We start from the raw sequence: 14,510 nt of genomic DNA, 5'->3' as shown, positions 1-14,510 counted from the left end.
TGTGGGTTTTGCAGCCAAGCGATGTCTCTGGCCGATACCTTACTCTTGCTTATTTGTGATTCCTGTCAATTCCCTGTTTTACCACATTCAGGCTATATAATTCTATGGTGCTCAATTTGTGGAACCTGACTTCTACCAATAATGCCTTTGCATTTTGATGTCTAACCAACACATACTCACAACCGCTCTCACACTCAATCTCCAATTCAGCCTCACAAACACTGTCCCACACCCTCTCTTCTTTCAGGCAGGTATCTTAAAAATGTGTTCCAGTAGGCAGATCGCCTTGGTGCTGGTCTAGATAGGTGTTTTTAGGACCTTGTTGCTTAGGACCTTGTTGCCCAGAAGCAGAAGTTAAGCAGATCTGTGTTTCGCGCACACTTTGCCCACAGGATCTGTCCTTTCTGGATGGCCCCCTCAACACAATGAGTGGACATGCAGACCCTATTGGAAACTCACTAAAAAGAACAAACCCCTGGTGCCTCTTCTATGCCAAAGTCTTTTCAATTTAGGAGTAAGCAGAATCGATGTGTCGTTCCTTTCCTGTGATGATGCTCTCCAGAGAGCTAGAAGGCGTTAGACAAGCACATGGGAAGTGCTGAGAAATTCAGTATTACCCTACTGTATGCACATTCTGGATCACTAAGGGCATTCATGTAAAAGGGTATCTTGCTACGGTGCCACCTATCTTTGCTGCAAACGGGTGTCAGAGGCAAATCTGAGTCCTGCTACCACTTTCCATCTAGCACTTCAGATTCTAGTTCTTGGGTAACCTTCTTTAGTTAACCTCAAAGGCTCAGAGTAGTTTAGCAGGCCAGATCCTTGATATGACTTTACTGCACAATTCGTAAGGCCATCAATCACTCACCATTGCCTTCTGTTATCTGCTGATTATCCTGGACATCCATCAAAACCAATTTCTTTTAGAGTTCTATGGGTGGATCTTTGTGGGCTCTTTGTATAACAATTGGGAGATCTAGACAGTAAAGGATGTGACACATTTTCCTTCCATGATGGCTGTGGAATCCATTGAAGGCTTTCCAACTCCACTCCTCTGCCCTACTTCTCTGCTAGAGATCCTACGTAAATCAGAACTCCAGTTTAGGCTATATGGTGACACTCATAATGAGATTTCTGTCTGCCCTGACATTTTTCATCAGGTGTAGGCATGTATAGTGTGACTGGCTGATTTGCTTCAGAATCGTTCTCTGAAGTGAAATTCTTCCTTTTATTGTTGAATAAAACTTACAACTTATTGGGCCTGATGCCGGTTGACCACCATACTGTCAAAATGAAGGTCCGGGCCTCTGTAATTTGTACCATTTGGAAGGACTAAGATCCTACTGCTTTGTATTGCTGCCCCAGCAAAAATAATACGTACATCGACTCTGTAGGTAAATAAAATAATTCTACCAGAATAATACACCCTGTTTTTAACATTGTACTTTTGGGTTGCAAATGGAAGATGCAGAAAGAAATGCCTAGATGTCAAGTGCCTTTTCTTTCACTTTGCGAAGAGCATTAGAGGCTAGTATTGCAGAAAGCATGTAGACTTTTTTGGATATGCCCCGCATAACCCTTCATCTTGTGAACATGGTGACCAGAGAAACGGCTTTAGGTGTGTCTGAGCAAAGGTAGGCTCAGACACCTAGTCTACCCTCACTACACTGCTGAGGCTCAGCAACATGATTTGTGTTCATGACTTTTGGCAATGGACATGAAGTTTAGAGTCTTCAGTTGGCTCAACCCTTCCATGTAGTATTTTTGTCCGGTAACTTGGCCTAGAACCTTTGTATGCTCCACTTTAGGTAACATCTCCCAGAAAAGAATGAGGAGATGTCATTATTTCCTATATCCAGTTTCCCTCCTAACAGGAAATGTCTTTTTAAGATGTGTTGCCTAGGAGGTTCATTTCAGAAAAAGGGGCCCCCATTCGGCCTGTGCCAATGTTACCCTGAATTTCTGTCATGGACTCTTCCCTCCTGGACCTGCCATTACACACTTGCTTTAAAGCATCCCAGCATAGACCTCATAGAAGCAAATGGCTTCTATTCGGTCTTGTTTTGTGTTTCACATCTATCCTGACCACGTTCCACCTGACCTCCTCACATGGCAAACAAAGCACACGCTGAAAAGAACCACGTTATAGGCAAACTCTAACACGCAGCCTTTTCCTTCAATTAGCATACTCCACAAAATACCTGAATTAACAAGCTTCCATTAAAATTGCCCCACTTTAACCTTCTTGAAGTTCCACCAGTGCCAGCAATGATATGCTCTGGTCCACCAATGCCAGTAAAGCTATATCATCAGCAGTAGCCATGATAGTGTAAAAGCGGTCAGATGGTGGCACAAGTACACTACATATGAACATTGCATGCATTTTTTCTTTATCTTGCTGGTAAAGTCCCTCCATCATCTTCTTGTGTTATGTTGGATGGGTCAGTCTTGTCACTGGGTGGTATATAGCAGGTTTCTACCATTGGCCTGTTTCTTGAATGTGTTTTTTTTCTCTTCCAGGCTTCGAGCACAAGATTACAGTTCAAGCATCTCCAACTCTGGATAAATGCAAAGTGCAGGGTGTGAATAGGTCGAGTCCCCCAGGCAGCCCCAACATCATTCCTCGACTCCGGGCCATCCGGCGTGAGTATCATCAATTGATCATAATGGTCAGAGAAGTTTAATGAATTGCTTTACATTTCATAGCTTGTCTTTGCTTATCACACTCAAAATGCACTTTTTGTAGCTCAGAAACCTTGTAGGATCCCAATCAAGGGCATGCCTCTGGAATATTTACAGTTCATATTGGGCCTAAATATACCTCACTCAGAGTGAATGAGTTAATTTTGAATGATTTAATTTGATAACGTGCACAAATCGCCCCAACCGGAGTATCTCAGCGCAGCAGTTAACACAAGAGGCTTAGACATTGAATATGAATTTAAAAACTGTGCAGTTTTTAATGCTTTCCTAAATTTGGTGTAGTCCGGGCAGGTGAGAATGAGAATGGTAAATTGTTCTAGAGGGTGGGGGCCAAGGATCTGCCACCACATCTGGAACTTCGAAGACAAGGGAATGAAGAATAGATCTACAATATTCTAAGTGATACGTCTCAATGGCAAGGATGTTGCAGCAGTTTATACCAGGAAACATCCTTTAGGATGAAACCAGAATCATGCTGTGCCTTCACGTTCGAGGCATGTGGGCTGCTGAATTCATATCTGTGCATAGATCGCCGCCTAGTGTTGGGTCCGGATGATTGCACATTGTTGTCCTGGAAGAGTCTTCGAAGTATCACGAGATAGGTGGCTCCTCCCCTGGACTACAGTACGCATGGGCATCGCCTCCATCCCCAGATTGTTTTTTTCCGCCATTGGGTTCGGATGTGTTTTGGTTCCCTCTGTCGGAACCGATAGTTGTTCAACTTCTACTCGAGACCAGAAGGTCTTTAGGCTGAGCGTCGGTATAGTTGCGTTCGGGTTTCTTGTCTGACTCTCAGCTCCGAACTCTTGCTACCCTTCAGCGTGCTTTCGGCGCGGACGGGCCTACACTACACTTCTGCTATGGAGCGGACACCGTTTAAGAAGTGCCCGGTGTGTAACTCCAAATATTCACACCTCGACGTGCACCCTGTGTGCAATACCTGCTTGTCACCGGACCATGACGAAGACAGCTGCATGGCATGTTCGAAATTCCGGTGCAAGAAAACTCTCAAGATTCGTCGGGCCAATAGGCTCCAGGCCAAGTTCTCGGCTACCGCGGCGCCCCCACCAGACGACATATTCCAAGAATCTGTCGGAGACGAAGACGATGTACAGGGTTCGGAATCTAGTCCCGCGTCCGAAGGGGATGCCTACGACGCGGGTGATGAAGACTTTGACGAAGTCGCCGACGAGGTAGGGGACGACGATCGGGCTATTGCCACCGTAGGGGGTAGCTCGGAGGAGGAGCATCCCCAACCAGACTCAGGGGTCAATCCCCTTCATGCGGCCCAGGTCGAGGGATCGCCTTCGGGCCTTACCCAAGATCTACTTATAAGTCCTATGTCCCCGCCTCCGGGCCCGGTCACGGACATTTCTGAGGCGCCACTCCCGTTGAAGAAAACGAAAGTGAAGCCATCTGGTCACGCTCCCTCTGTTTCGAAACCGAAAGTGAAAGTTGCGCTGGGGCAGAAGGTTCTGGAGGCGTCAACTTCCCAAAAATTCAAGATGGCCGACTTGAAGAGCCACGCCAAGATGGCCGACCCGAAGCCCTCGGGGTCGGCGCCGAAGGCGAAGTCGACCGACGCGGCCGCGTCGGCGCCGAAGGGGGTCGAGGACCCGAAGACGGCTCCGAAGAAGCGTCAGGGCGACGACGCGACCCGGGCTCGGCCGGCGCCGGCCCTTGGGGACAAGGCGCGTGAGGTGTCGGCCCCGAAGAAGGTGCCTGCCATCGATCCGACTCGGGGAGATCGCTCGAGCCGGTCAAGCCCTCTCCTGCCTTAACAAAGAAGGTGGCGGAATCCCTGCAGCGGATACGGAAGGACAATGTGGTTCCTGATCAGGACACTGTGGCGCCTAAGCACACGCCGAAGCCTGCGAAGGCGCAAACGCCTATCCGTTTTACCCTGCCGCCAAAGTCGACGCCGAAGGCTTTCGCGCCGAAACATAGCGGGCCCTCGAAGGAGGTATTGACACCGAAAGCAGCCTTAGTGGTGTCGAAGCTTCGGCTCCAGCCGCTTGCTGAGGAGGAGCGTCGAGAGGTCATCATCGACGCCAATACTGGGAAACTGTCTCTCCTCAAGAGAAAAATCACCACTGAGCCGGTGTTGGAACATTTTCGGATCCCTCTCAAAAATAAGAGGGACTCTGCGGAAACTTCGGCCCCGATAGAACCTATGTCTCCACAAGCCCTAGGACACTCGCCGACGCATTCCGCCGCAGGCGATGCTGACGAGGAAGATGCCGAGTACAACTATCCGGCGTACTCGGATCCGGAGGAGGAGCACGAACCTTGGACGGCCGGAGGCGACACGGAGGACCCGCAGTCGGGCCAGGACACGCAACTTTTTGCGGCCAAAACGTCACCGACGGAGGATTCAGCGGCCTTCAACGCTCTGATCGAGAGAGCTGCGGCTAACCACGATGTCGAGCTGCAATCGGACCCTGTGGATGTGGACTTTTTATTTGACACTTTTTCAGTGGCTGAAAAGTCAGTCAAAACACTGCCAATGCTTAAGGGGGTGCTTAAACACGCAACGGAGGTCTTCAAGGAGCCCACCCGGGCGCGTGTCGTCAACCCTCGCATTGACAAAAAATATAAGGCAGCGCCCTCGGATCCTACATACATCAAGGGACACTTGCCACTGGACTCGTTGGTTGTATCCAACGCTCGGAAGAGGGCGAACTCGCAGACCACTGGTGACGCTCCTCCCCCAGACAAAGAGTCCAAAATCTTCGAGGCCTCAGGGAAACGAATTGCTGCACAGGCAGCTAATGTTTGGAGAATCTCAAACACACAAGCCCTACTTGCACGCTATGATAGGGCTCATTACGACACCTTAGAATCACTACTGCAACACTTGCCTGACCAGTACAAGGAGGCGGGAGAAATGCTGATTCAGGAAGGAAAGCTCATCACAAACGCATCCATAAAGTGTGCGCTGGATGTGGCCGATACAGCCTCCAGGGCAATCAACACCAGTGTGTTGCTTAGACGGCATGCTTGGCTTAGAATTTCAGGGTTCAAGCCCGATATTCAAACGACAGTACTGAACCAAACAGTTAATCCTGACCACCTGTTTGGCCCTGAGGTGGATGCGACGCTGGAAAAAATGAAAAAAGATACAGACACTGCCAAGTCTATGGGGGCCCTCCAGTCTCAGCAGTTTCGGAGTGGTTCCTTTCGCCGCTCCAATTCCAGAGGCACCTCAAGGGGTCAGGCATCGCAGTCCACACAGTATTACAAAAGTAACACCCAGACCTCGTACAACAACAAGGGTAGAGGTGGCTACAGAGGCGATAACGTCAAGGGCAGGGGACGTGGAAACAACAGCTCCAGGTCCACCACCGCCAACAAGCAGTGACGTCTTGTCACTGCCCCCCGACCATACAACACCGGTCGGGGGGAGACTCCAGCAGTTCCTGCCCGCGTGGAGATCCATCACCACGGACAGGTGGGTCAAGTCTCTTATCCAGTACGGTTACTGTCTGGAACTTACTTCCATTCCACCAAACATACCCCCAAGGAGCCGTCCTATGTCCGGCGAGCACTTGACCTTGTTGCAGCAGGAAGTTCTAGTCATGCTGCAAAAAGGGGCAATAGAGCTCGTTCCATTGCAGGAAAGGGGAACAGGGGTTTTTTCCCTGTATTTTCTAATTCCCAAAAAGGACGGATCCCTCAGGCCCATCCTGGACCTCAGGCCCCTCAACTGGTACATTCTCTCGGAGCACTTCCATATGCTCACGTTGCAGCAAGTACTCCCTCTGCTTCAGCAGGGGGACTTCCTGGCTACGCTGGATCTGAAAGATGCATATTTTCATATCCCCCTGCATCCTTCCCACAGGAAGTATCTCAGATTCACGATTCAAGACCAGCATTACCAGTTCAGGGTTCTGCCGTTCGGGGTCACCACGGCGCCAAGGGTATTTACAAAGTGCCTAGCGACTGTGGTGGCGCATCTCCGTCGCCAGAACGTCCACGTCTACCCCTACTTGGACGACTGGCTCATTCAAGCAAAGACAGAACAGCAGTGCGTCGACCACGTGTCACGCACCATTCATCTCCTGCACGATCTGGGATTCTCTCTGAACTACGCAAAGTCCCATCTCCAGCCCGCCCACGTGCGACAGTCTCTGGGCGCGACAATCAATACTCTAACTGCCACTGCGCAGCCAAGTTCAGTGAGAATCGCCAGTATCCAGTCGCTGATCCAACGATTCAGACCTCAGCACTCGCTTCCAGCGAAGGTGTTCATGCAGTTGATAGGCATGATGGCCTCCTGCATCTCCATTGTCCCGCACGCGAGACTACATATGCGTCCGCTTCAGGAGTGCCTTGCACGTCAGTGGACTCAGGCTCATGGGCAACTGACAGACCTAGTGTTGGTGAGCGGTCGGGCATACAACTCTCTGCATTGGTGGAATCCACAAAACCTTTGCAAGGGCCGACCATTCCAAGAGCCTGTGCCACAGATTATCCTGACAACGGACGCCTCTCTCCAGGGATGGGGAGCGCATGTACTCCAGTACACAGTGCAGGGACTCTGGACACTACAGCAAAGGAAGATGCACATCAATGTGTTGGAACTGATGGCAATCGTCATGGCCTTAAAGGCGTTCAAAGTACATCTGTGCAACAAAGTCGCGTTGATCCGGACGGACAACATGACGGCCATGTACTACATTCAGAAGCAGGGAGGCACACACTCTCCGCAGCTGTCTCATCTGGCTCAGAGCATGTGGAAGTGGGCCATTCAGAGGAACATCTTCCTCATGGCAGAGCATCTCCCGGGAAAGGACAATCAGATGGCGGATCTGCTCAGCAGGCACAGCCATCAAATGCACAAGTGGGAGATACATCCATCAGTACTCCAACCGTACTTCCAAAAGTGGGGTCATCCAGAGATAGACCTGTTCGCCACAAGGGAGAACGCAAAATGCCAAAGCTTCGCCGCCAGATTCCCACACCCGCAATCACAGGGCAATGCGATGTGGATGAACTGGTCAGGCAGATTTGCGTACGCTTTTCCCCCAGCACCTCTGATACCGCTGGTGGCACGCAAGCTCAGGCAGCACTCGATGACTCTCATCCTGGTTGCTCCAACGTGGGCTCGCCAACCATGGTACACCACGTTTCTGGAACTCTCCGTGGTACCGCATCAAAGGCTTCATCTCACCCCCAGCCTTCTGACGCAGAACCATGGCGACATTCAGCACCCAGACCCGCAGCAGCTCAACCTGGCGATCTGGCTCCTGAAGTCCTAGAGTTTGGCTACCTCAATCTTCCCCCCGATTGCATGGACATCATTCAGGAGGCAAGAAAGCCCACTACTAGAGCCTGCTATGCGGCCAAATGGAAGAGGTTTGTCATCTACTGTGTTAACCACAATATTGACCCGCTAGATGCTTCCATTCAAAACATCATTTGTTACCTGTTTCACCTTTATCAATGCAATTTAGCGTACTCTTCCATCCGCATTCACCTGTCTGCTATGGCGGCATACCTCCAGAATAGGCAACACCTGTCACTCTTTAAGGTCCCTGCTATCAAGGCCTTTCTGGAAGGACTCAAAAGGGTCATTCCACCACGGACACCACCAGCTCCGGAATGGAACCTCAATGTGGTTCTTACAAGGCTGATGGGTCCTCCCTTCGAGCCACTGCACTCTTGTGAGCTTCAGTTTCTAACTTGGAAGGTTGCGTTCTTAGTAGCAATTACATCGCTACGGAGGGTTAGCGAGCTGCAGGCGCTCACCATTCAAGAACCTTTCTTCCAGGTGCATGCTAACAGGGTTGTGCTCCGCACTAACCCTAAATTCTTACCCAAGGTTGTATCTCAATTCCATATGAACCAGACAATTGAGTTGCCGGTGTTTTTCCAAAACCCAGAGACGCTGGCGGAGCGGATGCTCCACACCCTTGACGTTAAGAGAGCCTTGATGTACTATGTAGACAGGACAAAAGATTTTCGCAAAACCAAGCAGCTTTTTGTTGCTTTTGCCACACACCACAAGGGAAACGCTATCTCCAAAGCGGGGATCGCTAGGTGGATCGTGAAATGCATTCAGATTCCACCAGGAAGTTGGGGGCCTCAATGGCTTTCCTAGGTAACATTCCCTTAGAAGATATCTGTAGAGCAGCCACATGGTCTACCACACATACTTTCACTAAACACTACTGTGTAGACGTGCATTCCAAACAGCATGCAGCTGTTGGTCAGGCTGTTCTCAAAACACTTTTTCAGACTGCTGCAGCTGGCACGGGCGGCCGCCGCTAATGGAGGGACTGCTATGTATTCTATGCACAGATATGAATTCAGCAGCCCACATGCCTCGAACTGCAAATGCTACTTACCATTATGCATCTGTTCTTGGCATGTAGGGCTGCTGACATTCATATCGCCCACCCTCCTCCCCGGCGCCTGTAGCAGCTGCAGTATTCATTCATATGTATATATATATGCTCATAGCATGGTCATCACTCACATACTTCACTCCATCTCTGCCAATGGCTAAAAACAATCTGGGGATGGAGGCGATGCCCATGCGCACTGTAGTCCAGGGGAGGAGCCACCTATCTCGTGATACTTCGAAGACTCTTCCAGGACAACAATGTGCAATCATCCGGACCCAACACTAGGCGGCGATCTATGCACAGATATGAATGTCAGCAGCCCTACATGCCAAGAACAGATGCATACTGGTAAGTAGCATTTGCAATCACTGGCAACAGAACAAATGCGTCTTTAGCACGCAATCTTTCTGCACAACAGTGGAGTGGTGTTGTAATTAAAGTCCAGCACTTTCCCTAATGTTGCTCAGACTAGAGTTGGAATAGTAAATTAAACTATTCCAATATCCAGTGCCCCCCTAAGGCAAGTTGTTAGAACGACTTGCATGTAGATCAAATGCATCCTAAAGACGCATTCGTTTAAATGAGAGTTCCTAAGGCATGCGTTAAAAATTGCATGCATAATCCCATCATACATTAATTTCTACCACCAGGTATCACAGATCAGGTTCAGTGCGAATCTTATTTGGACTGGACCCCTATATACATGAATCCTGCAATGTTGTCTGTGTACTGACGCTGGCTATGGTTACTATTCATGTAATCAATTAAAGGGGATGTAAGCGTTCCAGTCCATCACGCCCCCTGCTCAGCCGTTGACCTTGCGTCTGTGAAGAACTGAGTCAGATTTTGCAATGGGTCTCCTCCTATTGTGTTCCACCGCAGTTGATGTGATAAACTGAACCAATTGACGCGCGGAGCTGTTGCTGTAGTTAATGGCTCGGATGGTTTAGAATTTGTTTTTGGCTGCCTTTACTAATGGTTACAGTTATACCTCAGTATCTCTTGCACTAGCACTCATCACCTACAGTAGCTATTTTTTCATGTGTGATTGCCTCTTGTGATTATTTGTATTCAGCTACCCATTACAGTAACTGCTGAAAAGGTTGGCGCAGGACCCAACTTGTAAATTGAATAAATAAGTGCAAGGACCTAAAGTTTTTCTTAAGAGCCTACGAATGGTGCTGACAAATGCCAGGGCTGACGTATAACAAGGCTGCCTTATTTTGATTCTACCTAATGCCTCGTTCTTACACAGCCACTCACTTCCTGTCTCTGTCTCACAGCTGTGGGTTCTCTTTCCGCCCTGCTTTTTCCCATTTCAGTGTTTACTTCTCGTTTTCTAACTATCTTTATTCCCGCTCCGCCTTTCTCTCTCTTGCTCCGGTTCCAAGTCCGATGAGGAATAATATGGTCTGATCTTCCAAAATGAGTGCTGGTACCCACCACTTGCAGCCATCAACACAAATTAAGCACTGCATGGTTCTCAAGGTCACTGAGGCAGTTCCAGATTACCAAATAGGCAAAGTAGGCACCTGCCTATGGGCCCCCTCCTTTTAGGTGCCCTGTGACAACAAATAAAAATATTATTGATTTGATATTGAAAGAAAATTACAATCGATTTCCCCCCCCGCCGCACTGGCCCTCTATCCCTTATCGCAAGGCCACCGGCCGTCCCCGTCGCACCCCAAACCCCCTCTCGGGCCGAGACCTACACACTCTACTCTGCTCATATGGCCCAGGTCCCACAAAACGCCCACCCACCACACACCTCCCCATACCCACGATTCCTACAAATCCCCTCAGGCCACCCACACTGAACAACAGAAGCTCTGTCCCCTGTAATCTCAAAAAAATCCCCCTCTCCTTTGAACATTCACCCACTCTCCTCACCCCTAGACTAAAGTGTATCCTGCTCAACTGCAGATCGGCCCGGAGACACTCCCCTGGAATCGCGGATCTTATCAAGGGACCTTGACCTAGCCATTCTGACTGAAACGTGGCTAACTGAAGCATCCACACCTATCATGGACATATTAGTCCCCCCGAACTATCTCATTATTAGACTCGACAGGAATGGCAAGACGGGTGGGGGAATCGCATGCATCTACAGGAGCAACCTCGCCATCACTGAAGGCCCCTCCCCCTCCCTCTCCTCCTGCGAACTCATCTGCCTTGATATTACTAGTGAGGGCAAACCTGTGTGCTCCCTTCATGTTATTTACCACCCACCCGGGGACAACTTCCCCTTCGCCCAACAACTAATGGACACGATATCCACCAACGCTGGTCGACAGCTCAATCAAATTTACCTGGGAGATTTCAACCTCCACTGGAACGACCAGAAAGACGCAGTGGTGAAGAGCCTTAAGAGTTTCCTCAACGCGCTTGACCTCACCCAAATCTGCAACGGTCCAACACATGAAAAAGGCTCTACCCTTGACCTTATCATCGCCAAAGAAGACTCTACCCAGCTGGTGGCAATCGAACCATGTGACTGGTCAGACCACCACATCATCACCTTCTTCATCAACGAAAAGGTCAAACTTAACCCAGCTCAACCTGCCAAAACCAGGATTTGGAAGAGAGACATTAAGAATCTCAACCCAAACTCCTTGCCTGCCCACACAGGCAGTCTCCTCCTTCCCCCGATGGGCGTCTCTGATGTGCACTCATTGACGGACCACTATCTAAACACCATGTCTGCCATAATCAATGAAGCCGCACCCCTGCTACTGAAGAGAGTAGCCACTAAGAACTCGAACCCATGGTACGATGGCAGGCTTAATGAAGACAGACGTGCTATGCGCATGGCTGAGCGCTCGTGGAGATCTGACCCCTCAGCACTGCACCTTAGAGCGCTTAAGAGTAAGAGAAACGCTTACTTCAGAAAAATCAAACACGCGAAATCAGTCTTCTTTAGCCAGCAGCTGGATCAAGCTAAAAACTGACCTAAAAAACTGTTCGAGCTAGTCAAAACCCAAACCAAAACGCAACCTCCACAACCCAACAACTCAGCAAAGGCTATTCCAAGTTGTGAAGACTTTTCTGCTTTCTTCAAACAAAAGAACGACACTATAAGAAGTGATCTCCTCAAGGATGTAAGTCGATACTCCGGCTCCATAGGCATAACTAACACTCAACCTAAAAACAACGCTTCATGGTCGTCCTTCGACACCTATTCTGAAGAATCAATTCACAAGCTGCTTGTCACTTTGAAACCCGCCAATCACCACACAGACCCCCTACCTGCCAATTCTGTTAAAGTCCTCACCCCCCTGCTCCTCCCACTCTGGACTAAAATCATCAACTGTTCCTTGCAACAAGGGCTCATCCCAGACTCCCTCAAGATTGGGCAAGTCACGCCTATACTCAAGAAACCCACAGCTGACCCGACCGACCTAAACAACTATCGTCCTATCACCAATATCCCCACTCTGGCAAAACTGTTAGAAAAATGCGTACAACTCCAACTGACAAAACACATTGAGCAGTATGAGCTCCTCAACTCTCACCAATCAGGATTCAGAGCAAAACATAGCACGGAAACGGCCATGACACACATAATTGATGACGCCCTCCAAATCCTTGATCACAATGAGTCCTGCCTCCTCATACTTCTTGACCTCTCCTCAGCATTTGATACGGTCAAACACGAGAAACTACTGGAGCTCCTAAACACCAGAATGGGCATATCCGGGACTGTTCTCAAATGGTTCACATCCTTTCTGCACAACCGATCTCAGAAGTTCAAGATCAACAACGCTCTGTCCACGCCTGTGCCAGTAACACTAGGCGTCCCACAAGGTTCCTCCCTATCCCCCACACTGTTCAACCTCGTCATGGAACCACTCACCACCTTGCTTCAATCTTCAAAGGTACACTTCCATATGTACGCCGATGACACTCAGCTCTACCTCAAGCTTCAATCCCCTGAAGACATCAAACTGTTGAATACCACACTAAGAAAGACCCAAGCTTGGCTGGCCGACAATCACCTCAAACTAAATGCTCTGAAAACTGAGTTCCTTCTGATCTCTCCTCCCACGAAAAAGGCCATCACCCAAACATGGCTCAATCATCTAACCGCACTCAATGTCCAGCCCACCATCGTGGACTCCGCGAAATCCCTTGGCATCACACTGGACTGCAATCTCGACATGCAGCAGCATATTAGCAAAGCAACTAAAGGAGCCAACTTCCAAATCAACACGCTGAGAAAACTCAAACCCTTTCTTCCACCCAAGGACTTCCAAACTGTTGTTCAAGCCTTAGTCATTCCTCAGATAGACTACGGTATTGCGACTCTCAGCGGGCTCCCCCTTACAACAACGGCTCCCCTAAGAGCCTCCCTGAACGTGGCCGCGAGACTCATCACTGGCTCAAGAAAACACTCGCATATATCCCCTGATTTAAAATCCCTAAACTGGCTGCCTATTGAAGCCAGAATTCAGCTGAAAATTGCCTGTATGGCGCACTCGGCAATACACCACAAGTCACCCAACTACCTCTCTCAAAAGCTGACCATTTCAGGAGGCTCAAGATCCAACAAAAGCACAAAAACGCTCCTCCTGAAACCACGGAGATTCCGGAAGGAAAAAACATACAAACGTTCCTACTCAGGAATGGCGCCCAGGATCTGGAATGCACTCCCGCCAGAAACTAGGCTTATCCCTTCCACTGCACTCTTCAAGAAAGAGGTGAAGGCCATCCTTCAGGCTAAATTCACCTGAATACTATTGATACTGGAACAATGACAATACTTGGCTCCTACATTATCGGCCTTCTGACTGAGCCTCACAGCACCTGGAGGTTGTCCATGATTTTCGAACAATTGGGGCCGATTGGGGCCGCTGACTCCGGAGCGCAGAGCTCCAGATTCGGTCCCCAGGCACTGGCGGCAGCTGAACTCAGCACCATGTGACTCTGGGCAATAGATCACAATCACCCCAACGGTGCCCAGCCCTTGAGACCCTTAGGGGTGAGTAGTTTGCGCTTCACAAATACCGGATTTATTTATTACGAAGATATTTTTCATAATCTTTTCTATGAATCAGTTGTAGTATTTTTGCATTTATATGCTTGGCCTCTCTTTGGGGTTGTGGCTAAGCTCCAGGAGGCCCTTCTGTATTATTTGAAGAATTCTCCATATTTTGTGCTGTAACTACATTGGCCCAAGGGAGTCTTGGCTAGCCATCTGTAGAACAGCAGTATTCGGGTACTTGGGACAGTGGAGGTAATGGCAGCAACCACTGCAGATTTTTAGCAGGAAACAGTCGCTGTCCCAGGACCTGAAGAAAGGGTCTGACTCATGAGTCGGGATGGATAAGGAAAGTGCATCCCGGAAGTAGAAATCACTTGCCCGTGTTAATTAAAAGGCCTGGGGTCCGTTCCTGAGCACGGATTTGTCCAGCTTGCTCCTTCATCTCAATGTTTGACCAAGCAGCACTGGGAAGAGTG

General features: G+C 49.3%; 1 protein-coding gene across 1 annotated transcript in view; it reads left to right on the top strand.

The window, feature by feature from the left end:
- MAP3K10 (mitogen-activated protein kinase kinase kinase 10) overlaps positions 1–14,510 on the top strand; it is a 270,585-nt gene that overhangs the window by 162,219 nt on the left and 93,856 nt on the right. Inside the window, exon 6 of the mRNA XM_086938266.1 lies at positions 2,521–2,643. Coding sequence (XP_086794392.1) covers positions 2,521–2,643 — 123 coding nt within the window. The remainder of the gene's footprint in view (positions 1–2,520; positions 2,644–14,510) is intronic.

This window comes from Lissotriton vulgaris, chromosome 9, assembly GCF_964263255.1.
Source record: "Lissotriton vulgaris chromosome 9, aLisVul1.2, whole genome shotgun sequence".
Taxonomy (NCBI): Eukaryota; Metazoa; Chordata; class Amphibia; order Caudata; family Salamandridae; genus Lissotriton; species Lissotriton vulgaris.
This window is presented reverse-complemented; position numbering and strand designations above follow the sequence as displayed.